At 42.8% G+C, this 27,853-nt stretch overlaps 1 protein-coding gene across 2 annotated transcripts in view; it reads right to left on the bottom strand.

The window, feature by feature from the left end:
• Positions 1–570: 570 nt before the first annotated feature.
• NFYC (nuclear transcription factor Y subunit gamma) overlaps positions 571–27,853 on the bottom strand; it is a 62,176-nt gene continuing 34,893 nt past the window's right edge. For both annotated transcript variants that reach the window (XM_081962662.1, XM_081962663.1), the window contains exons 3-10: positions 23,447–23,518; positions 20,245–20,358; positions 16,410–16,505; positions 7,570–7,743; positions 6,329–6,487; positions 4,224–4,331; positions 2,173–2,232; positions 571–1,383 (exon numbers count right to left, since the gene is read on the bottom strand). In XM_081962662.1, coding sequence (XP_081818788.1) covers positions 1,264–1,383; positions 2,173–2,232; positions 4,224–4,331; positions 6,329–6,487; positions 7,570–7,743; positions 16,410–16,505; positions 20,245–20,358; positions 23,447–23,518 — 903 coding nt within the window. In that variant the 3' untranslated portion in view covers positions 571–1,263. The remainder of the gene's footprint in view (positions 1,384–2,172; positions 2,233–4,223; positions 4,332–6,328; positions 6,488–7,569; positions 7,744–16,409; positions 16,506–20,244; positions 20,359–23,446; positions 23,519–27,853) is intronic.

Raw genomic sequence — 27,853 nt, 5'->3', positions numbered from 1 at the left:
AACCCTCTTTTTATTTCAAAGGCTGTGAATTATGTTCATTCACAGCCCGTTCCAAATAGTTGTAGAGTCCTACAGTAGGCTGCAGAGGGATAAGGCTGATAAGCACCCACCTTTATCTTCCTTGAAACGCTGCCAAAGACTTAATTGGCAATTAGCTTGGCAAGGCCACACGGAGCAGAGTCAAAACGGAGCTTCAGAAGGTAAACTGACCAGCATGAACCAAGTTGCTTCCTGCAAAGGCTCACGTGCCTTTGCTCCTCCTTTTATGTCCTATGGGAGGGGCCAGTCACCTCCAAGCCTCACTCCCCAGTCGTCCTTTCTGTCTTAACTGTTCTTGCCTTCTGGAAGCTTTCTGGTGGCCCAAAGATAGGAGTGGGGAATAAAAATGAGATTGGGGTTTACCCATTGGCCAATGGATTGATCTAAGCTTCTTTTAGCATCAACCTAAAATAGATAATTCCGTAGGATTTAGGCAGATTCTGAAGCATTTTGGCAAGTCTAAATCTGGCAAAGCAGAACCTGTTCTGGATCAGGATCAGCTGATGTGAGAAAGACACAAAGTATGGAATGTTATAGAAAAAAAAGGTTTATTGCATTTCATGCATTTTTTAAAAAACATGTCTTGGCTGAATTTTATACCATTACCCAATACATTGCATTTGCATGTCCAAATCCCTTTAAGTCATTCCAAAATAGTTTGAGGCCAAATTTAATGCCTTTAGAAAATAGGTTCATAAAGGAAAAGCTGGGTGTTTCCTGTTTATTTTCATACTTGGGAGCTGCAGTTAGCAGCACCTGGATTTGGGACATTAAAAAAAAAGAGGAATCCCTCGACCCATTCTCTCTTACGTACACACACACACACACGCACGCACACACCGTATATACACATGTGCACACTAACACACTTTCAGATTTAATGATAATGTGATATGCACAATCAGGGATGAAACAGGATAAAGATTTTTTTGATTTCAAATGTAATGGACGGGAGAACAGAAAGGGCAAAGAAAAGATCCCAGACATATAAAAAGAAAATACACATATTGCATTGTAGTCAGTTCCTGTGGCATCCTCTCCTCCCAGCCAACGTAAGCAGTTGATGCAATGCTGATCACAACCCTGGACATCTTTCTATCAATGAAGACACGTGGTAGAGAGGGAATGGACCAGTTAAAGGCTGCTTCTGGACTTGATCTGTGGGAACACCAATCAAGTCACTATGAATTCCGCCACATGAGGAAAGCTTCTGGCTGGAGCTGATCAGTCTCCCGTGACCTGTGGTGCCTGTCCATCTGTCGTCTGATTCGTGGACTGGATGAACATGGGTTGGGTGATATCTTGACCGGCAGGCATAGTCACTTGTTGGATCTGGTAGAGTTGCTGGGAGGGAGGAAGCAAAGAGAAGCTTGTGAAACTGTTTCTGGTGGATCCTTTCAAGGCATGGCCTCTACTGTACCCTCTTAGAGAGAAAGCAGTTCAATTCATGAATACACTTGCTAATGTTATCTACAAGCCCCTTCTTCTATAATAGTCCTCGACTGGGGAAAAACTCAGAACTTTAATCAGAGTCCCCTGAACTGCCGGGGAGCATCCAAAGCATGAAACTCCAAGCTAGTTCTCTCCTTTTTAAAAAATTAAATTATAATATCAAATACAAAAAATCTGAAAGAAAATAGTAGGAAAGATAGGGCGAAAAGGGGAAGGACAAAATTGTAGGAAAAAGGGGAAAAGAAAGACAAGGCGTTCACTTCCAACTCCCTTTGACGCATTAGAATAAGATCATGATATCAAACCTCAAGTTTTTACTTTTACATAAACCAGCCATTTCTAGAACAACAAACCTATCTAATCGGTAAAACCCCAAATCAGTTTCACTTTTTCCCCACCTCGAGCACAAAGTCTAAAAGTGTTTTCCAAGCAGAAACAAAAGTAATTGTGTGTTTTTTTTCTTTAATAAGTCAGTGTAGCTATCTTGACTCCAAGTAGTTCTCAATGAGCAGAACTAATTAATAGGGTAAATATCGTATAATCCACAGAACAATGTCTCTGGCTTCTTCCTGTTGGGTCAATAACCCTCCCAAGAAACTGGCTTCCTTCAGGAGAAATTGACCATGCCAAGCTGCTCCAGCAACCACTCCTTTGCCCAGCCCCAAATGCAAAGACATGTACCTGTCCATCGGTAAACTGGCTGAACTGCTGCTGCCCCTGTTGAACGTCTGTCTGCGCAATCTGGAAAAGACAAGCATGGATGACATTTGCAAGGCTCTGATCAAGAGGAGAATCAGTTTAAAAACGTAAGAGAGCCATTGAACCTCTGGCCTGCTCTTTCTCCTGTGAACCCCTGGCAATTTGTGGTTTTCATGGTTTATTTCCCAAACGAATTTACCTATCGATAGAAATAAATATCACTTCAAAGGAGGTTCAAGACCCTGTCAAAAGTAATATTCCCCACATAGTTGAGGATAAAAGGTGTAGAGGGGTGTGTGTGTGTGTGTATGTGTGTGTGTGAGAGAGAGAGGGGGGGAGAGAACGTGTTCTTTTTGCTGGTGCAATTGGGCACAATGCACAAGCCGTTTAGACAGTCTGTTAAGCAAGAGGCCTATTTGCAGATATAGCTACGAACTTTTCCAAATAAATGGCCTTCAATAAGCAAGGTCTAAAATTCCATGACTGTAGAAACTGGGGCATCTGGGACCCAGAGATCATTGAAGGCACACCCTTTTGGAGAAAAGAGATTGTAGGTACGTGTTAGGAAAGGCAAAGAGGAAAGGGAAGATAAGAGAAAAGCAATCCGATTTGATAATAATCAAGGCAGATCCCAGATTGCAGACAATGAAGGATCCAGATCCCAAAAGAGGTGAAAGCTACTTTTAGCCAGGACCTAAACAAAAGTGCTGCTTTTAATGAATGCATTTAGCAGTTACTAAAAAAGGTTTTGCAAAGCTGGGGAAATTAGATACGGCGCCTGAACACAAAGAATGGCAACGTGAAGGCTGGCAGGTGCTCCAACAGAAAAGCTGACCAATAACAAAGGGCCTGGGATTGTTTGGGGGGGGGGGAGGAAAGGAACGGAGTTTCACTAAATTTGCTGAAAGCTGGATAAAGTTTTGAAGTAGGAAAGAGATTTTGGATTCCAGCCTCCAAACACCAAGCCTTTTAGCATGCTGCGGTATTATTTCATTTTTAACCTACGCGAGGCATTTATTGAGAATAGTGAGGTCCAAGCAGAGGAGGAGGGAGTGTCAAAAAAAAGTCAAGATGTAACTGCATCCACCTTCTTTGACACCTCACAATAGATTCCCCTGAAATGGGGTGTTCACCAAACAAAGCGTGATTTGTATTTTTCACAGCTAAGCAAACATTTTTTAAAAAAAAACTTGTGTCTGGGCAGATTTATGACAATAGCTCTGAGCCAGAAATTTTGTCCCATTCCATATGCAAGGAGCAGGGTTAATACAACTTGTCCAAATGGATGAGGTTTCCTTTTAAAAAAAAGGGGGGGGGGGGCAATACACCATTAAGTAGAAAAGGAGGGGAGGGGGGGGAAATAGGGAAGAAAATAATGATATATAAGTATATATTCAAAAGTAAGATACAAAAGGGGAAAAAAACCAAAATCAGGATAGATTTGAGAAGGAAAGGGAACAAGAAATGATATTCAACTATTTTTAGGTCTGCGGAAATACCACTCCCAAGAAAATAAAAATTAAGACAATAGAACAATAGAAAAAGAAAGGAGGAGAGGAGAGGAAGAGGAGGGAAGGAAGCCAGAGGTGAGGAGAGGAAGATGGAAGGGAGAAGGAGAGAAGGAAGGAAAGGGAAGAGGAAGAGAGGAGTGGGGGAGAGGAAAGGGAAAGAAGGAAAAGGAGAGAGGAAGGAAGAAAGTAGAGGAGGGAGGGAGAAAAGAAAGTGGTATCAAAACAGGCGAGGGATGGTAACAAAGCAACCCAAATGATATGTTATAAATGAAAATGACAAATGTATAATAACGACGAATGCAAAAAAGAATAATAACTATGTGAATGTATACCTATAATTGTATATAGAGAACAAAAAAATAAAAAACTTTTCAGGGGGGGGAAAGGGGGGGGAGGGCAGGAGTCAGCAGAAATTCAAGACCAAAACTCCTCCCACGCTCCCTGGAGAAATCAATCCCTTTCTCAAAAGGGTCAGGGGTATTTTAACAGCTCTCTCAAGAAACCCAGGACATCAGTCTATACCTGCTGTGTGTTGGCGGCGAGCGTCTGGATCTGGCCCTGGACCACCTGAGTTCCGGACACAGGCTGAGCCAAGCGGATATACTGCAGCTGGCCGGCATTAAGTTGGACCTAGAAACAGCAGGAGGGAGAAAGAGGACACAGAACTGGTCACCTGAAAACAGAACTAGCCTCTCGTTTCTCAGAGATGCTGAGAGATTATATATATATATGATGAAACCATAAACGCATGTGCTTGGGGTGGAAAAGCTGCGTCTTCCTGCTATCTTAACTCCCGATTCTCTTTTACAGCAGCTATAAGCATAAATCTAAATTCACCTTATGCTCTACGATAGGAGTCCCCAAACTTGGAAACTTTAAGACTTGTGGACTTCAACCTTCAGAATTCTCCAGCCAGCATAGCTGGCTGGAGAATTCTGAGAGTTGAAGTCTACAAGTCTTAAAGTTTCCAAGTTTGAAGACCTCTGCTCTACCATCACAACTTTTGTTTTTTATTTCTAGAGTCATCTGTATATATATTTTTTTCGGTTCACCAAAACCATAAACCACAAGTTCAACAATGTAAAGACTTTGAGATGAAATTAAGGGGAAACTTGAACAAAGAACCACCTATGGCGCCCGTATCCATACTTCTTTTCCAAACCTGAAAGAATCCAACTTGATTCCTAATTTTCTGATTACTGCAAACCCTGTTCCCTTGTGACGCCCTCAGAACTGTGCCACCAAAATAGGGTATTTAACCATTGATTTTCAGCAGCATAATGCCATTTTTTTTAAAAAAAATGAAACAAGGGGATTTTAAAAAGTGAAGATGGACGCATTAAACCCGGTGTATGCTTAAGGCAATGATTTTGATGCCAGGAATCTCAATCTACCTCCTCTGATGATGGTATGGTGTCACTGCTGGATCTCTCAGGTTCTTCCTTTTGTGTTTTAAAAAGTGCAGCATCCAAAAAATGCTTGCTCAGCTCTGTTTTAGAACAACCTCATTACGTTTAGAAATAGTTAACCTCCTGTCCGCCCTGCTGTATTTGTACGAAACACAATTATATTGTGCCCAGGATAGCATCTTTTTAATCAAGGAACAGGTGGGGAAGATCTTTAGACAATCTGTCATTGATGCTCCAAAGCTCCTCAAGCAGAAATTACAGCCCTTGGACCTTGTCCCTCCACCGACTTCTCTAACATCTGGGATTTTTCTTCTTCTCTCCAAATAACCAGTCCCTAAAGGCAAAGGGCAGCCCCCCTGTTGCAAATGCATACTTTCTGCAAGCGAAAGCTTCTTTACAGCTGTCTTTCTGAAGGCACTGAAATATGCCTGCAGGGAGAAAAGCTGTTTGCAAGGAGAGGCCCTGGTTAGACTTTAACTAGAATAACTAACTTAAAATGGGCAACGCAGAAATTAAGGGCTTCGACTTACTGCTCTGGTGCACACCACCATGGAGCTCCTGTCTGGGAAACCACTTGTTAAAGATAAGAGTGGAAAAGCAGGAGGGGGCACTTTGGAGAAAGACCTTCAAAACGGGCCTGATTATGAAAATAAGCATGAAATGTTTTGCAAATATCTAGGCGTCCCTGGTGATTGCGTGACTTTTAAATGTTAACTCAGAATAGAATGTAAAACTGTTTCACAAGATGAGAGTGAAGGAAGGGGAGAAAGGAAGTCAAGAAACTGTGCTGACGAGTGTGGGGGGGGGGAAGTGGCTTCAGGAAAGGTTTGGACGAGCTGCCTTTTAGGACGGGCTTTCTCTCTGGAAAGGAGATGTCCAACCTTGGCAACTTTTAAGACCTGCAGCCTTCAACTCTTCAGAATAGCTAGCTGGGGAACTCTGGGAACTGAAGTCCACAAGTCTTAGAGTTGCCACAGCCAGGCTCCTCTGCTCTAGAAACTGACAGTCAAGATGCACACATGCAGTTGAGCCTGAACCCAGTCCAGCCAGCACAAAAAGGAGTAGGGTTGGTCATCCAGGGGTTTCTGCAGGAGAGGATACCAACACAGCCACCATGTTTTTTGGCCTTCCCTTGGGACATTGCTGCTGTTATCCACAACTCCCTTCTCAAATCAAGCCCAGGGCTTCTGCAACTTTTAGACCAATGTTGACTCTCACCGGTATTTGCTGGATTTCGCCTGTGTTGGTGATGATTTGCTGCATGACCTGCATAGTTGGCCCGGTCCCACTTTGCGCCGGCTGGGTTTGCCCCTGTGGCTGGGCCTGAACGATCTGCACCTGTTGCCCTTCTCCCACCTGCATGGTCACGGGAGTGGTCTGAAAGAAGAGAGGCACACAAGAGACAGTGGAGGGCATCTCAGATACATCCATCGGCTACGAACATGACCAGGACCAGACAACCAATCTCAGGACAGCAACCAAGTGGAAATGCTCCCTCTGTTCAGTATCACAATCTTTTGAGACAGGGAAGGCCCAGTTATAAAAAAAATCGGATGCTAACACTTCAAAGATTGTCCATTATTTCGTTCTTTTAAAATTCAAAGTATATCCTGCCCTTCCTTCAGTGTTTCAAGGTGGCATCCAAGACGCTGCTCCAATAATTCCCCTTGAGGACAACCTTGGCAAGCAATCATAGTGGCCAAACATCTTCTACGGAGTTGCCACAGTCAGAGATGGGCTTGAATGAAGTGAAAAGGAAGCTCCAGTCTGACCTTGTAAAACAGGAGCAGCCAGGATTGCCTGTTCCAAAATGACTGTCAGCATTAATGAAGAGTGCACTGTTTTTTTCTCATTGGTGTACTATAGGTACAGCCTATGGATCTGCTCCAATAACTAAACTACAGGGGACATGGACAACATACAGGTAGACAGATGTTGCTAGAAAGCTAATTCCATGTAGTCCCAGCCAATATGACCAGGGAGGGAGAACAGGGTCTGTAGCAAACGCCGTCTTCTTTCTTTGCTTCTCACTTAGGAAGGCAGTGAGAAACCTGATCATACTTCCACCCCCAACCTCACCCTCACTGGGTAGTTCTTCCCTTCTGCGAGTCTAAGCAGTTGACTTGAGTCTTAAGACTTGCAGTTTTGCCAACCTCATGAGATTGGTCCTTATAACACAACAAGGGCTAGCCTCAAACCATTCGGCACATTATAGGAATGCAACCACATTGCATTGGTTGAAAGAACCTGGTCTATATACTAAGCCACAATACCTTGGGGAGTTTTTTGTTTGTTTGAATGCTGCAAGGTACCCCAATGCATTGCATTTCGTTAACTTTAAAATGCTGCCTTGATCTCAGCCCACGTCTCCTTCGCAATTCGGAGGGGGCACCTGATGCCGCTTTCCACCTGCTCTCCAAATTCAGCGTGCAAGAGCCACGGAAGGCCTGCATACCAACCTGCCCTTGCTGAGGCTGGGCAATGATAATCTGCCCGGGCTGGATTGTGGTGGTGGATGTGGTTGTCTGTTGGCCCGTCTGCTGGCCCTGGACCTGGACAGCTGCTGGCTGCTGGGCCAGAGTGAAGTAGTACTGGACGGGTTCTGCTGGAGTCACAGCCTGGCGGACCTCCTCCTACGCCAATGGAGAAGAAGGTGGTCAGACACGGCAAGCAAAGCCTGAAGCATGGGATTCCAGCAAGTACGGAAACAGGTATGGCAAAATTAGTATTAGAGGTATACAAATGTTAAGATTTGCTTTCCCTCTGACTAGCCCATCAACTGTCTGTTCTGCCTGTTTTGCTTTCTCCCATCTTGAGAGAATCTTCGGGTCTGTTGGCTGAATTTCCATTTCTTCCTTGAAAGACAAGCAGCATCCAAGAGTGAACAAGGCCTGCTACTCTGGGGGGAAAGCTTTCCAGGCAGATGAAAGGAAAGAGGCATTAGCAGCAGGGAGGCCAACAAGTTGATGAAGAATGCCATTTGCTTACTTAAATGAGATTTGAAACGACAGGTAGTACTCAATTTACAACCATTCGTTTAGCGCAGGGGTGTCCAAACTTGGCAACTTTAAGACTTGTGGACTTCAACTCCCAGAATTCCCCAGCTGGGAGTTGAAGTCCACAAGTCTTAAAGTTGCCAAGTTTGGACACCCCTGGTTTAGCGACTGTTCCAAATTATAACGGCACTGGGGAAAAAAGTGACTTCTGAGCAGCACTTGCATTTACAACTATTCCCCACAATCAGATGATCAAGATTCGGGCACTTGGCAATCAGCATTTATTTATGATGGCTGTAGCATCCCAGGGACAGGCGATCACCATTGGTGGCCTTCCCAGCCAGCTCCTCATAAGCCAAGTCAATGGGGGAAGTTGATTTGCTTAATGACCATGCAATTCACTTTACAACTGCAGTGATTCACTTAACAGCTGTGACAAAAAAAGGTTGCAAGATCAGTTGTGACTCACTTAACAACTGCCTTGCTCTGCAATGGAAATTCTGGCCCCAACTGTCCTTAAGTCAAGGACTCCCTGTATTTGGGGTCCTCGGGGCAGATTATGAAAGCAAACAATAAAATGTACTCATAGCACAGAAAGAGGTAAGAATGAGACCTTAGCACAATGGCTACTGCAGCATAACTAGAGCACTTTATACCTTGAGTGGGAAGCATGTGGCTACCCAAACTCTCCCATGGAGACCTCTCCCCACCTACCTTTCCTGGGTCTCTGCCTCCCTCCAAACGATGAGCTGGGAAACAGAACTGTGAGAGGATAAGCTTGGAGCCACGCGCAGACACTTTTAGAGTCCCACAAGTCATAATGAGGGGTTACAATTTCCGAGAGGACCAGTCCATGCCAGGAGGCGTAAACAACCTTCTCCCAGCCACCACAAAGTCACAGCTGAGAGTGTAGGATGTTTACACACACTGCTACATGGCTAAGGTTAAATTGGTAAAATACACATGCGTGCTACTGGCCAGTTAACTTCTGTGCAAAATGGCTGAGCCCCCCCCCCAAAAAGGGGGGGGGGAGGTTACCAAGGATGCTCACCTCAACTGAGACTAAATTCAGTCTTAGTGACTCATTGTTCAAAAGCGATGCTAAGATCTACTTAGAAAAATAAGTCCCATCTTCAAAGGTTTTAAATAGCAAATCTGGTGAGCTGTTTCCTTCTTGAACTCTTTCAAAAAGACAGGCGTAGTTTTTTAGCATGTCCCTAAACGTGAGTACAATTGTTTAAAATCATTTGGCACTTAGAATGGCTACTAAGTTTGAATGAATCAGTGCTTTAAAAGCACCACACAACTGTTGTCTGGCCGGCTTGCCAGCAATGATGTCAGTGGGCACGACCAAGGGATGCTGCTGCCAAGAATGGATTCCATCAATAACACATAAGGACCTCTTGTGCAAAGTCACTGGCCTGCGTCAAAGCAGCTGACCCTGGACCTACAGGGTGGGAGAAAAACCTTTCTGGGAAAGAAAATCCCTTGCTGACTTCAGAAAAGTTGGAAGCCGTTGTCCAGACAGAATGGAAGCCGACGAGAGTCGCTCCTCTTCCCTTTTATCTAAAACCAGATTCATGTCACTACAAGACATTGAGCACCACACAAATTCCTCTTTGGTCAGTGAACTGGAAAAAAGGGAAGCCGACATAATTGGCTTCCTGCATTTTTTACGGCACCTGTAGAAATGGTGGTTAGGGCCCTGTTCAACCTGAAAGAGGCAACTGTGATGAGAAAGATCCAGCAGGAAAACCATCAGGGCTCAATTATTCCACACGTGGAATCCTGCATTAGGTTTTGTTGCCACAATGTAAAAAAGATGGGGAGACTCTAGAAAGAGTGCAGAGAAGGGCAACAAAGAGGATTAGGGGACTGGAGACTAAAACATATGAAGAACGGTTGCAGGAACTGGGTATGTCTAGTTTAATGAAAAGAAGGACTAGGGGAGACATGATAGCATTGTTCCAATATCTCAGGGGTTGCCACAAAGAAGAGGGAGTCAAACTATTCTCCAAGGCACCTGAGGGCAGAACAAGAAGCAATGGGTGGAAACTAATCAAGGAGAGAAGCAACCTAGAACTAAGGAGAAATTTCCTGACAGTGAGAACAATTAATCAGTGGAACAGCTTGCCTCCAGAAGTTGTGAATGCTCCAACATTGGACGTTTTTAAGAAGATGTTGGATATCCATTTGTCTGAAGTGGTGTAGGGTTTCCTGCCTAGGCAGGGGGTTGGATTAGAAGATCTTCAAGGTCCCTTCCAACTCTGTTTTCTATTCTATTCCATTCCATTCCATTCCATTCTTAAACGACTATGCTAGAAGGCTCAAGGTTTTAAAGGCCACTGGATGCAAATAGGGATGGTTGTGTTTCACAAATCACTGCATTTAGCACAATATGGAAAATGTAGCTGGTGTCTGGAGAACACCAAGCTGAAGGAAGATCCTTTACATAATGACTGGAAGAGGGTTATTTAAGATAAAAACTCCAAACTACAGGAAGAGAGATCTCCCCTTCAATATATCAAGCAATCCAAGTGCTCTTTACATATTTCATCTCCTCCTGTAATAATGCAAGATTGCTCTCCACATCTTGAAAACTCACAGATCCATGAGAAACTGTTTTTAACTTTTCTTCCCCAAGATTCCAATGTGGATACTGGGTACGTGTTTGTACAATAAGGAGACAACTGGTATGTGGAAGTTCCTTATTTTAATTTTAAGCAACTCTATTTTGTTTCAAACTAAAACTTAACTAGCGGAGTGCCTATTAAAGGAATACTATTAAGGTTGAAAACAAGAAGCAGCCCAGGATTGCCAAAATGGGAATCCAAACGCAGCTATTTGATTGCAGTATGATTTTCGTCCAGAGTTCTGCAATGTATGACTCAGGAACATGGTAAAAACATGATAAGAAAGCTCCGTAATGGGCCATCACACTTGTAGAACTCAGTGCAATAAAAAGAAAAAAAAGCAAGACATCCACAAGCATCCAAAGTTGGCTTCATTAAATCTGTTTCTTCAATTTAACCAATTGCAGAGATTACAAAATTCTTCATTACTCTCTCTATGTAGCTATAATTGTGATTGCTGATTCTCCAAATGGCTACAAATGATTATCTCAAAAACACAAAATAGTCACAAAACCTAAACATTAACTTTAAAATGTTGCTATGGGGCGATTTAAAGTGGTCTGCGGTAGTTTCGTAAGTTATATAGATGTCCACAAAGAAAAAAGGAAACACGGATACCTAAAGCTTCCTGGAAGATTTGGGAATAAGGATGTGCCTTTCTGCTCCTCTTATTCAAGGTCTCAAGTATGTCCGTATGCAGACCTGAGGTTAATGGATGTCTACTGCTTTTTTTCCCTTCATTTTATACTTCTGTATCTTTCTCCCTTTGTTAACTCAGTATGGATACCTTATTTAATATGACTCCGAAAGGATTCATATTTATCGTATCAATAAGGATGCATGGTTGTTGTTGTCTTAAATGAGCCAAGAATGCCATCTATTCAAAGCCGCAGAGAATTATTTGAATCTGCTCGTGAAATCTGGAGTCCGGTAACCCTTGCAACTGCCAATCATCCCCACATGTGGCCTCCAGGGACAACAGGAGGAGATCAAATATAAAAGAGTGCCTTGCCTGTTCTATATTTGTCCTCAAGGCTTCTATGAAACCAAAGCAAGCCTTCCTTGGCATTTGCCAAGGAGAGAAAGTGGAACAGACGTCAAAGCACTGCTATCCACCCTGCTGCTGGGAACGTTCATACAGTGCCTTGTTGAATAAATCTGCCTCTCCCCCCAAATCCCTTTGTGGCACACCTGGATCCTTTAGGAATCCTACATAACTGGCAAACTCCTTGCCACTGAGCTTGCCAAGGAGACAGAAGCCTTGATCTAAGTTACCTGCACAGCACTGTTGTTCTCCTCTGTGGCCTAAGGAGATTTGCAATGCTTTTGAAGTACAGGTAGTCCTCAAGGTACGACCACAACTGAGCACAAAATTTATGTTGCTAAGTGAGACGTGTGTTAAGCGAGTCTTGCCCCATTTTACTTTTTTTTTTTTTCTTGCCACATTTGTTAAGTGAATCACTGGAGTTGTTAAAATAGTAACACGGATGTTAAGTGAATCTGGTCTTCTAATTGACTTTGCTTCTCAGAAGGTTGCAGAAAGTCCGGGGACACCGCAGACCATCATAAATATGAACCAGTTCTCAAGCATCCAAGTCTAAATCATGTGACCATGGGGGATGCTGCAACAGTCATAAGTGTGAAAAATGGTCATAACTTTTTTCAGTGCCGTTGTAATTTGAACAGCCACTAAGTGAACTGTTGTAAGTTGAGGACTACCTGTATACTGTTGTCAATGTTCAGAAACGAGGGCTAGCAATCAGCCCTTTTCATTACAAGGTGCTTTGGAACATCAGTAAGGCAAAGGTAAATATTCCCCTCGCACATATGTGCTAGTCGTTCCTGACTCTAGGGGGTGGTGCTCATCTCCGTTTCAAAGCCAAAGAGCCAGCGCTGCCTGAAGACGTTCTCCATGGTCATGTGGCCAGCATGGCTAAACGCCAAAGGTGAACGGAACGCTGTTACCTTCCCACCAAAGTGGTCCCTATTTTTCTACTTGCATTTTTACATGCTTTTGAACTGCTAGGTTGGCAGAAGCTGGGACAAGTAACGGGAGCTCACTCCATTACGCAGCACTAGGGATTCGAACTGCTGAATTGCCAACCTTTCTGATCGACGAGCTCAGCGTCTTAGCCACTGAGTCACCTTGGAATATCAGTGTGATTCCTGATTTTATTTTTATGGAAGGAACAGTATAAATTAAGAACACCTCATAGCAAAGGTGGGAACCGTCCATTATCTCCTTTTCCTGGCATCCAAGCTGGACAGGCTGAGAAGAGCAGCTGAATAACATCTGGAAGATTGCAAGTTCTCCACTTCCAAAGTGAGGCCTCTTGAGGGACACTGCAAATGTACTTGTTATGTAGATATGTCTGCAAAGACATACATGCCTTCTCTGGTCCTCCAGCTGGAACGGTCTGCCTTGTTCTAAGGGGAGGGGAGATTTAAAACCATGGAGAGCAACCACTGTACTAGGACCCGTGTTCTTTTTACACCCTCCCTACAAAAATCCCAGGCTTATACTTGCTATACCAGCAGGAATAACATTTGGACAAGGCTTCTTTGTAGTCACCAAATGTCACAAGTGGAAGTTGATGTACAGACATGGGACTGTATTCCAGTGGCTCTTAGCTGTTCTCCCGCAGTCCTGAAAAGCCAACTTCCCCAACACAGGGGGAGAGGCTTCTCCATGGAATGTCTTAGATCAGGGGTGTCAAACCCCTGGCCCACAGGCCGGATGCATCACATGCCACGCCCAGTTTAGCGAAGGGGAAAGAATGTCGCGATACGTCATTTGATGACGCCGTGACGATGTGAGTTTGACATCCCTGACTTAGATAAAGGACAGACAGCAAACCTCAATCTTAAAAGGTCTGCCTGATTTTCTGTGTGAACATCAAGAATATAAAGCAATGGCTGAGGAAGCAGATATATCATTATGATTCCAGAACGGGGTATTTTCCGAGTACATTTAGCAGTTCAAGAATTTGTTTTCAGTACAACAGTAAAGCTCACAGGTTCCTTCCTCCCCCCCAATCCACCCGCAACCACAACCCCACTCCTAGTTCCCCAATTTTCCCAGGCATTTTTGTACTTCAGAGACCTAATATAGGCGGAAGAAGTGTGTTTTATTTGTTGTTCTTGTGAGTCAGACATCCTTGCTATCAGCCAAACTCTTCTCTGGAGGTCTTCCAAACATATCACCGCTGCCATAGGAAAGCATGTTTTACTAAGAGGCAAAGGAAAGGGACCACATACATTATCTTGAGGTCTCTGGGGGTAGATTACAAGAGCGCTAAATGCTTATGGCCATGATAGTTAAAAGAATATTTGCAGAGATTTTAACTGTCCGATATTCTTCTGCATTCTAAGTCTTGTTTAGCAGAAAGCAGCGACTGACTAGATCCCAAGTCTGGAGCCTTCCCTAGCCAGGTGTCAGCCAAGGGCAACTTTTCAATTCGAACCCATTCTGTTTCAGGAGGACTGTGGCATCCTGCCGCTGTAAACATCCGACTGAAAGCCTCTTTGAGCCTGCACAGCTTCCAGTCAAGGATGTTTACAGGGGCAACAACTGCCCGGATAGATTCACAATGGGCCTCTCCCAGGATGATGGATTCCTTGGGGCAAGAAAATCATGGTATTTGCATGTGTTGGCTGATTCCATGTCAAATGTGCTGGAAGTCCTGGAGTTCTAAGGAAGACGGTGGCTCCCCCTCAGCATAATTCTCTGTTCAAGCAGGAACAGACTGTTACCTTTATAACTCTCTGGCTACCATCTGTCCAGTCAATTGGATAAGGTTTTTTTGACCAAGCAAAATACAAAAGTTCCAAGTGGCTAATTGGAAAATGTGTCCTGTTTCTATGCACAAGGCAGAAACCTGTGACATCATGCACAGGTTATTACTTATGTAACAGAAACCTGCTGTGTAGACAATCAAGTTGTGAGCCCAAGGCAGGGAGGGCACACACTGTGTTGCAAATTTACCCTCAAGCTGCTAAATGCTTTACACAATTCCTAAAACATTCAATTATCTGAAAAGTCAAAAGCAGCAGCAGCAATACCACGTTACATTGTGATGAGAGCAAAATAAATTAAAAAATGAAGGATTCTGGAGAAGAAACGATATTAAATTCAACTGGCAGACTAAACATAATCATGCTTGCTATATACACACATCTGAAAAGAGGAGGACTGCCAAAGCTGGAGGAATAAGCTGTTCCATTCCCAAGACCGAATGTAAAGCTTGGCAGGCCTTCAGGGCAGCTGAAGTTGAAACTGTATTCAACAAGCTGAAGTCCAACTGAATCCTGCAAATACATCTGGGCCCTACACAATCCTGACTGAGTAAAGCTAGTAACATATTTGGCAGCTCCGCCAGTGACTACCCAAGGGCATGGCTAAAATTGCCCTCTAGAGCTGTGATGGCAAACTTATGGCACACATGCCACAGGTGGCAGGCGGAGCCATATTCGCTGCCGAGCCAGCCATAAGCTCTGGTGCACATGTGCACGGCAGCCAGCTGATTTTCAGCCTTCTGGAGGCCGGGGAGGGGTGATGCGCACATGTGCAGGTGGGTCATGTGTGCTTGCGCAGGTGAGCGGGGAGGATTAAATTGGTGTGGGCACACACAATTTTGGCACGCCATAAGAAAAAGGTTCGCCCTCACTGCTCTAAAGTCTAGACCAGTGTTTCTCAAACTTGGCGACTTTAAGTCCTGTGGACTTCAGCTCCCAGAATTCCCCAGCCAGCTATGCTGGCTGGGGGATTCTGGGAGTTGAAGTCCACAGGACTTAAAGTCGCCAAGTTTGAGAAACACTGGTCTAGACTCTGCAAACCCTCATGGGAAATTAAGACTTTTATACTACAATGAACCCCATATATACCCAGAAGCCCATTTCACTAGTTTGCTGAAGCTGAACCCTAATCTAGTCTTTCAGACTGCAGAGCAACAGAGGAGGAACATAAGGCTGCCTTCAAACCTTCAGAGGAGCCAGATTCAGTGGCTTTCAGAAGACGATAACTGAAGAGGAAGCAGGTTTACATCCCTTTGCAGCTGATGGACCCAAACTTTGGGGTTCTTCCTCTGTTTGAACTGCTTCCATTTTAGTTGGCCAGAAGACAATGGCCTATGGCCATCGATGTTAGTTTCACTGCAATTGATATTTGCATCTTTTTTTTTCTTTCTTGTAAGCGGTCTTTTTAGATTGCAAATCTAAGACAAATCTAAGATTTACTGGGTCTATGATTTGCTCCAGGGGGCTTTTGTCTGGGGAATAAGATATAAATCCACTTAATGTCCCATAATATGGTACAGGAAAAAAAAGGAACCTGAGTACTATCAGACAGGAATTTAGCTTGGTTTACACAAAATACTTGCACACCTTGGGAGGAGAAAGAACTTTTCAAACACGTAGAACAGACTTCACATTCTTTTCCATGGATAAAATTACATTTTGGTCTGTGCTGATCTGTTTCCTCAAGTTTTAATCAAGAAGCTTTTTCTCTCTCTCATTAATTTCCACTAACCATGATAACATCACAGTTAATCTGATTTTGGCATGTTACATCCTCAAGAAGGGCAAACAAAGCACGTTTCTTCTGGACTGATCAGATCCAGGTTGCAGACATATAAAGAGAACACACATGCACAGATTCTCTTTTGCCCTCACCTGCCGCTTTGGAGGTTTAAGTTCATCCCTTGGAACGATGTCAATGAGAAAGTCAAACTGATCAAACTTCGTGATGGCCATAGCAATATCATTTCTCTGTAACAAAAAAGAAAGCACAAGTAACATCTGGTTTCTGTAACTCTAGCTGAACGAACACTGTTGACACTGGCTTTAATCAGCTTAACCGGAAAGGTAGAGAGAACAATAGGTGATGAAGATGATGACATAAACTCTTAACAACCTGAAGATACACTAAAACATTTGACAGGAAAACTTTCCAGCTCCCTTTTTTGACATTTTTCTTGCATTGCTCTGCAAGATCAAGCAACACAAATGCTTTGCATTATGCAAAGTTACTTAATCCCAAAGATATGAAACGTTTTCAGTTGCATTCAGTACAAGTAGTCCCCAACTTGCGACCAGTTGCTTAACCACTGAAGTTATGACAGACCTCCCCAGAGGTATTTAAAGTCCTGAAGTTGTGAAGGCTGCTTCCCCCATGATCATGTGACCATATTTCGGGCACTTGATTCGCATTTTACAGCCGTTTACCAAGGTCCCACCGTCCCACAGTTGCTTTTTACAATTATTATTATTATTTTTTGCTGAAAACTGACATTTACTTGCAATTTTCAGCAAAATCAGCCATAGAGAAAAATCGGTTTGCTTAACATTTGTGGTAATCTCTTAACTATTGGAAAAAAAGTTTAAAAAAACCCAAAAAAACAGGTGGATCATGTGGATTACCCTCTTTATGACCATCATAACCTACAGCTCCAATGGGCAGGGTCGAGGACTACTTGTTTTCCATAGATGTTTGTTTGTTTGTTTGTAAAACTTTTAGGCTGCCCTCCTTACCTCAAAGTGACTCTGGGTAATTTTAAAACCCTGCTTTTTTCTACAGCATGCTGGACCACTTACATTTGAACTAGAACTGGAGGCGTGAAGGCTCTCCCATGGAAACGGGGAGAGCAACCTGCCCTCATGTCTATGGAGATTCTCAGCCATCCAGGTCATGGTTGTCGCAAGTGTGCTTTTTCAAGAGACAACTGGACTTTCTGGAAAGTCCAGTTGCCTTTTGAAAAAGCACCTTTGGGACAACCTGCCCTCATCCATTAGCCGGAGCAAGAAAGGTTTGCAGAGAGTTGGCATTACCCTTTCTAGTCAGAATCAACAACTATTTCAAAATTAAACAAGCTGACTCCACGTAATGGCCAAGAAGGCATTTCTGCTCCAATACAGCCGTCTTCTTCCTGCTGCCTCTGTGTTGTGGCTGCTAGATTGTGAGATTACAGCAGAGACTGTGTTATCTATCTGCATGACATTTATTAAGCAGTTAAAGCTTAGCAATAACACCACTAATAATTCCAAAATAGGTGGCCATCTTCTATTTTGCAAGACGGCATGGACCACTTCAAGCATTGGAATTCTTTACTCTCAACTGTAATTAATTCATCTTCAAGCCTGTTAATACAATTTCTATGCAGTTCTCATTTCAAGCATGATAAACTGTGTTGTCAGTCTTCAACAAACAGGCTATTGTACCACAAAAGGGGGGCTAAGATAGCGCACCCTTGTTCTATTCCACAATATCAACACTTGTGGTTGCAAACACCTCTTGGGAAAGGCAAAAGATGGGAACAGGGAAGATTTGAAATGATCTCTGCTGACGCCCAAGGTCATGATACAATATCAATCTTACCCACTTCAGAGGCAGGAGAAAGCAAGGTTTTCCTAAGCGTGTGGCATGAAAAAGACCAATATTCTTTAAACTTTTAAGACACGTGAACTTCAACTCCCAGAATTTTCAAGTCAGCATACTGGGGAATTCTGGGAGTTGAAATTCACACAGTTGAAAGTTGCCAAGTTTGAAAAACACTGCATTGAACACAATCCATCCTGCAACGTGTTTCACAATCTAGCTCAAGAGAAGCAAATTTGAGTATGTTGGTTAAAAGAAAAAAGGGAGGATTGTCAACTTGCAAGATTTGCTGAGCTAAAATAGTCCACCAGGACTGCTGCAATGGTGACATACTGGAATGTAGGCTTTTTCCTCTCCTCCTGTAGATGTTTGCTGACTTGCAAAGTGCTAGAGGTTTTGGGGGCAGAGGAATAAACAGTAACCGGGTGGCTTCAGTGCTCCGCTATCAGTTAGATAAGACAAAAGAGGCACAGGCTAAGTGGTGAACATGTTTGGAAAGTGCAAGGGGAGAAGAGAAAAAGTGGGAAGAGATATATTCAGGAGGTGAGCAAGTGAATCAGCGTATAATGCAACAAAATCTAAAGTGTATAAAAATCAGAAGACAGGAGGATGGACGAGTTTTCTAGTAATCGTGACTTTATCAATAGTTGGCTAGCGTTGTGTTAAATCACGGTCTGGAGGCTTTGGTAGCTTAGGGCACAGAGATTTTCTTGTCTAAATCTCAGTTAAGGGGAAAGTTAGTTTAAGTGATACAAGTCAGTGCAACTCAAAAGACGCCCACCTTGTCCTGCCTCTTTCACAGTAGTGAAATTTACAAGAAATCAAGACTCAGTATGCTGGATTGCTTCCAGAATTCTCCCCTGAACTTGTTTAGAAAGGGTCGGGCTGATGGAATCCATATTGATATAGGGGTGTGTGTGTGTGTGTGTGTGTGTGTGTGTGTCCGTCCGTCAGTACATACATACACACACACACACCAAATAATATACATTTCTAGAGCAGTAGGAGCAACCCCAGATCATCCAGGATTCACCATGGGGTAGCATACGGCTCTTAGTTTCTTATTCTTTCTGTTTCTATGCCTCAGGAGCATCTTGTCCCAGAGCACATGGCCAGTGCCATTTTTTTCAGTATTTATTCATTTATCAAATTTATTTGCCAACCATCTCACGGTTGAGGCGACTCTGAGCCGCTTATATCAAGATAAAACAAATTCTCAGTGATTATAAAGATGGACTAAAATTATAAAAATTAAAACAAGTTAAAACAAGCTTTACCCCTATATTGTGCAATCTTTTCAGTAGTCACGTTACAGGAGATGGGTGGCACAAAAATACATACATACATACATGATATTCAACTTTTGCAAATAAGTCACAGGAAACGTTTGATAAAACACACACACAAACCCCTTCCATGCCCCCTTCAGAAGCATCACTACCACATCTCTTGAAACTGACATGTTAGAGAGGGAGGGAGGGAGAGCAAGAGAGAGAGCAAGAGAAAGAAGGGAGGGGAGGGGAGGGGAGGGGAGGGGAGGGGAGGGGAGAGAGGGAGGGAGGGAGGGAGGGAAGGAAGGAAGGAAGGAAGGAAGGAAGGAAGGAAGGAAGGAAGGAAGGAAGGAAGGAAGGAAGGAAGGAAGGAAGGAAGGAAGGAAGGAAGAAAGAAAGAAAGAAAGAAAGAAAGAAAGAAAGAAAGAAAGAAAGAAAGAAAGAAAGAAAGAAAGAAAGAAGGGGACGGAATCCTCCTGGTACAAAAATGTCACCTATGCCTCTTCTAGAGCAATTCAGTGTTTGTTTCAAATATGCCCTAAATGAATATTGAAGGCAATGCTCAAAAAAGACATAGCTGGTCGCCACTGCTCCATCCTTTCCCCTTATGGGATGCTGGACATGTGTCTGCAGAGACCTAGAAATAGAAACTGAAATAAGAGTTAAGCTCCTGTTAGATGCTTCTTACTGTCAACTGGCTTTGCAAAGGAGATGCTATCATCAGGCCTTTGCATACCAAGACTGGCTAATAAAGATCTCGCTTCAATCTATTCTTGCTTTAATCTAGGCTCCACCCCTAAAGCAGGAACAGGCAAAAAGTAAAGGAGACAGAATAAAGCCAGCATGATGAGCAGTTCTTTACCTGCAAAGTCCTGCGTTTGTTGTCTTCGGTGTGTATCCAAGCTCGTAGTGTCAACTCCGTGATAAATATCTGAGCAGCCTTGGCGAACAGAACAGGAGCTTCTGCACTGATCATCTACAGAAATGAAGGTGCATTTAACCTACTAACTGTATTAAAACAATACAATTGCAGGACCCTGCACTACCCCCCACCCCATCCCATCCCCCCAAAATGCAAAACTTCCTTTGAAATGAATGAGAGCTATTATAACTTATTTATCTTGGAAAATAAAGTATAAATTACTTTATCTTCCAAGAAGATCAGAATGAAGCATATGGAAGTTATCCCTTTGGTTCTCAAAGCAACCCCAAAAGGTTGGATAGACAGAATTAGAGGTTAGTTTGAGGCTACTTGCTGAGTGTTTTGGATTAATTGGGAATTTTACTTGGAAATTCCCCAGGTTTTGCCACCTTGTCAGAGGTTGCCTTCCAGATATGTTAGGATGGAAACATGCCATTTCCCAGCCAGAGAATTCAAGACTTTGAACCTCAAGGGATAGAAATATGAAAGGGCTTCACTTCTGGGGCCTCACCTCGAGCCCAAGAAAACGACAGAGAAGACAAATGTGCATGTCTTGCATTTAAGAACAAGCATATAGCATTATGCTACACCTAAATAGGAAAGGAAGGAAGGAAGGAAGGAAGGGAGGGAGGGAGGGAGGGAGGGAGGGAGGGAGGGAGGGAGGGAGGGAGGGAGGGAGGGAGGGAAGGAAGAACAGCGCAGAGGTTTCTCCTTGGCTCCTGGACAAACCTCTGTTCTTACCAAACTAGATAATAGGAGTTTTGGCTGAAGTGTCGTCTTCGTCTATATAGGTCCTGGGTGGTCTTGTGACTGTCACCTAGTTTGGTAACTAAACGTCCAGGAGCCAAGCAGCAAGCTGGGAGGACATCCTCTGCCTAAATCTACAACCCAAGCTACAAATATTCTCCACAATTTCCAAATAAGAGCGAGCATGACATGTTCCAAGCCTTTGGCAAAGACTAGCCAGCTTCTTCCTCTCTGACACAGGAAATATCTCCCTTAATTTTGATTGCATTGCTGGCCTTGGTGAACTTCCTGTTCTCCTCAAGCTACAATCCCAAGTACAACAAATAATGCTGTCATTATCTGATCCTGGAATTTTAATCAGTGAAATATACTTATGAAGTAATACCACCATTCTGCAGTATTAAGCATGGTGAACCTTGTTTGCAGATGCTTTTCAGGAGAAGCATTTTCTCTAGTGAATAAAGTAAGATTGTACTAAGCATCTAAGATTTTTGTATCTATTCTCATTTTTAAAAAAAGTCTACTGTCCATTATTTTTAAGTGCTCACAGAACCTTTTGAACAAAATATTTTTAATGAAATAATGGACTAAATGTTCGTCCCTTAGGTTTTAAGATGGGAGTGAAAATGATTTCATCTGGTATTTTAAGAAACCTGTTTTAAGGAACCTCTTTGAAGAATTAGTTTTGCACTGAAGGGTAGACATTAAACATGGGCAGCCTTTGAAATCCACCCTGACTCAATCTGTAATTCCTTAGAAATAGGACAATATTTTACACACAGATTACTTCCCAGACAGCTTGGTCTACATGCAAAGCCTGGGCAATTCTGAAATCCTTCTTCTAAAAGGAACAGAGCAAACATTACTCGGTTTTCCAGCATTTGCCTGTTGAGGAAGAGAAGCTACAGCTTCTACTGCAAGGCTGAAGAATGGTCCATGCAATCAGATGCAATGTCTACACAAAAGGGGATAAATTGTTCCAATGAACCATAGGTCATTTGCACAGAAAGTTAAGAGGGGCATACAGACCAAGACTTTTTTTTTAAAAAATCACTATAAAATGTGCCTGTCAGGTGAATCTGTTTTTATCAACTGGAACAATTTGAAAAGTGCCCTGCTCCAAACCAATGAAGATTTTCACTTTTGCAATGGGGGTCAGTTTCAGTGACCCTATTCCCATTCTGTGAGAACTACAGTCAGCCTGGAGAAACCTAATCCTGGTACTAAGAATGGGAGGGGGTGGAGAGGAGAGAAAGGGAGAGAGCGAGTGAAGGAAGGGAAACAGGACTAGGTTTGCTGTTACAGGTTAAAGTGTAAGATCAAGTAAAGTATGGCTTCTCCGTGGTATCAACGGGAGAGTCCAGAATGGGTCATTCTAGCCTGCTAGCTCACTGACTGAAATTAAATTCTGAAGACACGCCTCCATGGCAACGGTGTGATGGACACTAGAAGGTTTTAAAGGAGTTTACTTATATTCAGAAATGGATATCAAGGTCAATCTACAATTAGAAACTTGTTTACTATGGAATGTCAGTTGCTGGGAGTAGCACCAACCAAAGAATGCCCTTATTGTAGACTTCTTAGGGGATCTCACCAGTCCTGGCACTTGTAATGACTAGTGGCGCTTCTGCTCAAACCAGCAATTCCTCAGCTATGATTTAAACAATGTCCATAGTTCTAATTTTAATAGCATATAACAGCATGTCCACCTAGCACGCCACATTGCTTTTCAGTTATATGAGCCTGGTGGCGCAGTATTTAGAATACGGTACTGCAGGCTACTTCCGCTGACTGCCGGCTGCCAGCACTTCGAGTCTCACCAGGCTCAAGGTTGACTCAGCTTTCCATTCTTCCGAGGTCGGTAAAATTGAGGACCCAGATTGTTGGGGGCAATGTGCTAATCTGTAAACTGCTTAGAGAGGTCTGTAAAACACTGTAAAGCGGTATATACGGTAAGTCTAAATGCTATTGCTATATTGCAAAACTTTCCATTTGGCACATATATTCAGAGAGAGAGAAAATAAGGAGAAAGCAACTCCTTCCTTTCCAGAAAACAAATGGACAATCAAACTGGAAAAGTGAAACATGGACAATCAACTTAAAAATGGAAATTTACTCTCTTCAAACCAAAATGTAATCTTCACTTGGTACCCCACCTATCTCCCTCCCTCCCCACCAGCTGCCATTGCCCACCCTCATTTGCCACAACGTCTCTCATGGCAGTATCAACACAACAGCCTGTGCTGCGTCATAAGTTTCCATTCAACTCCAAGCCAGTCTATGTTTAGTTTCTAATTTGAAAATAAAAAGACCGCCTCCAAGAAAGCATGCAGGGAAGTCCAATATACTTAGAACAAATGTTAGAGGTTTACATGTTAAGTGCCATAAAGTTTACCTTCACATCTTCATCTAGTTTCATGATCTTCTTAATGCGTGCCAATGGGAGCTCTTGAACTCTGAAGTCTTTCTGCAGAGAGTAACATAAGAGAAATCTGACATTATTCCCCAAAACCTACAATCAGTAAAGGGTGAGACAGCTGTCCAACTGTTATGGTGGGGGATATTGCAGAAACCTTCCCAAGATATGATAAAGTCTCCTGGGTCAATCTTTTTCATTAGTGATCCATTGTTACAGTTAGGCAAGTGGACCTCAGGACTACAAAGAACAACAGCATGATTTGCTGCAACACAACCAAATTCTCCGGGGATGCTTGGGTAAATACACAACCAGATAGATTGGTCATGGTTTCCATGGATGTTCAACCCGAAGTCTGTTTTACATTGAAATCTATTGAACTATACGGTGGCAACCATCCAGCTAAACAAACTTCTCTTGACAATTCCTTGTCATTCTTTTCCCAAATTAGGTAAACCTTCAAGCCCCTGTACCAGCTCAGGAACCTTCATGTCCCACAGACCAATCTGTGCAATTAAAATTTCAATCTTTCTCTTTCCCCAGAATGAAAATATGTAGCATAACCCAAGGTCTGATACTACAGATTCAATCATGCTTGAACAAATAACATTCTGCCCATTTTCTCCCTAAATATTAGAAGAAGAAAAACATTCCAAAAGCCTGTGGGTAAATATCAGGCACACAGAAAAAGCAAGTGCTTTTTTTACTGATAATTACCAAGGTAATTGGCATATGGCTAGCCTGTTCCTCCCGACTGAAGAAACCTCACTTAGAATAGAATAACAGAGTTGGAAGGGATCTTGGAGGTCTTCTAGTCCAACCCCCTGCTTAGGCAGGAAACCCTACACCACTTCAGACAAATGGATATCCAACATCTTATTAAAAATGTCCAGTCACAACTTCTAGAGGCAAGTTGTTCCACTGATTATTTGTTCTAACTGTCAGGAAATTCCTGCTTAATTCTAAATTGCTTCTCTCCTTGATCAGTTTCATCTGTTGCTTCTTGTCCTCCCTTCAGGTACTTTGGAGAATAGCTTGACTCCCTCTTCTTTGTGGCAGCCCCTGAGATTTTGGAAGACTCCTATCATGTCTCCCCTAGTCCTTCTTTTCATTAAACTAGACATACCATACTTAAGTAATATAAACAGACCAGAATCAAAATACAATAAAGTTCAGTTCCCTCTTTAAACCACTCCCAGAATAACTAAAATGAGGGTAGGATCAGAAGGATATTTGCCAGTTTGAGCTCACTTAGGCTTCTTTTCCTTTTGCAAGTGTATTCTAAGAAGGGATTAAAAGCCAGTCTTCCCACCACCTTGTATTTGTAGCCATTCTTGGCCTTTGCATTTAGCGGTGAAAATATACAAGAGCATCAGAAGGAAGAGCTTGGTTCTTACCATTTTTGTTTTTAACAAGGACCACTTCAGTAAAAATTAACAGGTAGCGAAGGTCATATTAGAGTGTTGGGCATTTTAAAGAGACATAGAAAACCTAACTTTGAGGTAGGCTTTAAAAAAAAACCATTTCGAACCCTGATCCAGCCCTAGAAATTAAAGGTAAATGTTCCCCGTGCACATATGTGCTAGTTGTTCCTGACTCTAAGGGCGGTGCTCATCTCCATTTCAAAGTCAAAGAGCCAGCGCTGTCCGAAGACGTCTCTGTGGTCATGTGGCTGGCATGACTCAACTCCGGAAGGTGCACAGAACGCTGTTACCTTCCCACCAAAGATGGTGCCTATTTTTCTACTTGCATTTTTTACTGGCTTCCGAACTGCTAGATTGGCAGAAGCTGGGACAAGTAATGGGAGCTCACTCCATTATGTGGCGCCAGGGATTCAAACCGCTGAACTGCCAACCTTCTGATTGACAAGCTCAGCGTCTTAGCCACTGAGCCACTGCGTCTCCCTAGAAATTAAAATAGCGTCAGCTAGAGATATTTGTATTTCCTCATTCTTGACAGCAACAAGATTTTGTACTCGCCAAGAGTCTATACTTCCCAAAGCTTGGGGGGGTGGGGGGGGCATAAAGACGACAGCCTGCAGGAAAAGGTGTGGCAGAAGCACCTGAGCTGAGCATTCTCCTTGGGCTCTGAAATCTGAGATGGGTGGGGAAGGCAGCTATTTGCTCCACTAGCAGAAACAAACAAACAAAAAACCCACAAGGCTAGAAATAACACCACCCTGTGTCAGCAACTCCATCAAGCTCCTGTTGCGAGAATTCTGGTTCATTGCTAATTCAGTGTAGCCCAACGATATTTCCTCCAAGTAATCGAAGCAGATCTGGCGGTTCCATGTTGTTGGGACATTTAGAACAGGGGCTGGGATTCTTTTGTTAACCACAACTTTTCAGCAACAGCTATGGTGGCAGAGTATTTTGGGAGTGGAAGGCCACATGCCTGACAAATGCCTGAGCTGAAAATATTGAATTGTAAAGAACAATTACAAGGCACCCTCCCACACACAAAAACAGATGATGTCTGCAACCTTCAGGATGCTCCTTTCTATGAGGTGACTGCAAGATGAGAGGAAGCAGGGGAAGTGCTACGTAGTCCCAGCCCCATAAAAGAAACCTCTCTTGTGCAGGAGTTTCTAGGGAAGACGAGTCAGTCTGCAAGAGAACACTAGGCGAAGTAGGAAACGATTGCTCTAAGAAATACAAGGTGTTCCCTTATTCTCAGCGCAGCAGCCAAGAATGCATGTCTCAGTCAGATCAGATATTCAACTAAGTGCACATCTCTTGTATGGATTACACGCAGCTCAACAATGAACACTGAGGTCACTGCAAATGAAAGGGAACCTGAACTTCTGTACTCTTGCTGATCACTTGGCACAGCTACAACAGAAGACAGGATTATAAACACAAACACACACGCACACACACACAAAATCTAAATTCAAGACATAATTTCAGCACTAGTTACAAGCAAGATAGCAGCAGATAAAGTGTGCTCCCCCCCACCCTTTTGTGGTAAATAACTTTTTCCCATAGCTCTAAGCAGAAAGGTTACGGCTCTGTATTCAAGATTGTACTTAATTAAGTATAGTTCATTGTTTCATACACAAGAATGCTTAAAATTTTAAAAAGCTGCCCTTCCCTGGAAGATTGCAGAGTAACTCTTTTGACTATGCATAGCCAAAATCTTAGGTTGGTTGAACAACTAGCCTCGTGGTGCGACCGGAACAATCTGGAACTGAACACACTCAAAACCGTAAAAATTGTGATAGACTTTAGGAGAAACCCTCCCATACTACCACCTCTTACAATAGTAGACACCACAGTATCAACAGTAGAGACCACCTTCAAATGTCTAGCTTCTATCATATCTCAAGACCTAAAATGGACACCTAACATCAAAAAACGCCATCAAAAAAGCACAACAAAGAATGTTCTTTCTGCACCAACTCAGGAAGCTCAAACTGCCCAAAGAGCTGCTGATTCTGTCCTACAGAGGAATTATTGACTCTGTCATCTGCACCTCCATAACTGTCTGGTTTGACTCTGCAACCCAACAGGACAGACACAGACTTCAGAGGAGAATCAGAACTGCAGAAAAAAACCATTGCTACCAACCTGCCTTCCATTGAGGACCTGTATACTGCATGAGTCAAAAAGAGGGCTGTGGGCAAGAATTGCCTTTGCCCAGAAATGGAAAAACAAACTAACTCCAAGTGAAGATGAAATAATAAGAAAGGTTATGGATTGTGCTGAAATGGACAAACTAACTAAAGAAATTCAGGGAAAAGAAGAATCAGAATTCTACCAGATATGGGATAAATGGCATAGGTGGATGGAGGAAAGAAACAAGAATCGATGAAGGAATATAACAAAACTCAAAAATAATAGTTATAAAATAAGAGAGTTAAGAATGGTGAAACTCAAATGAAATACAATTGAATGGGAAATAATATAAGGTGAGCACTATCGATTGATAATTGCTATTAGAAAGAACAGGAAGCTCCTGTTTGTATTGCATTGTGTAAATGTGGTGTCCGTCTAAGTTTTGTATGTGTATTTTATATGTTTGTTAATAAAATTGAAGATAAAAAAAAAGAGGGCTGTGAAAACATTTACAGACCCCTCACATCCTGGACATAAATTGTTGCAACTCCTACCCTCAAAAGGATGCTATAGAGCATTACACACCAAGACAACTAGACACAAGAACAGTTTTTTCCCAAACACCATCACTCTCCTAAACAAATAATTCCCTCAACACTGTCAAACTATTTACTAAGTCTGCATTACTCTTGTTAGTCTTCTCATTGTTCCTATCACCCATCTCCTCCCACTTATGATTGCAGGACTGTAACTATGTTGCTTATATCCTTACAATTTATATTGATATTGTTTCCTGATTGCTTTTTTGTACCCCATGACTATCATTAAA

This window comes from Natrix helvetica (assembly GCF_964273705.1).
Source record: "Natrix helvetica genome assembly, chromosome: 9".
In the NCBI taxonomy this organism is placed as follows: domain Eukaryota; kingdom Metazoa; phylum Chordata; class Lepidosauria; order Squamata; family Natricidae; genus Natrix; species Natrix helvetica.
The sequence above is the reverse complement of the archived record's forward strand: the minus strand, read 5'-3'. Positions and strand labels throughout refer to the sequence as shown.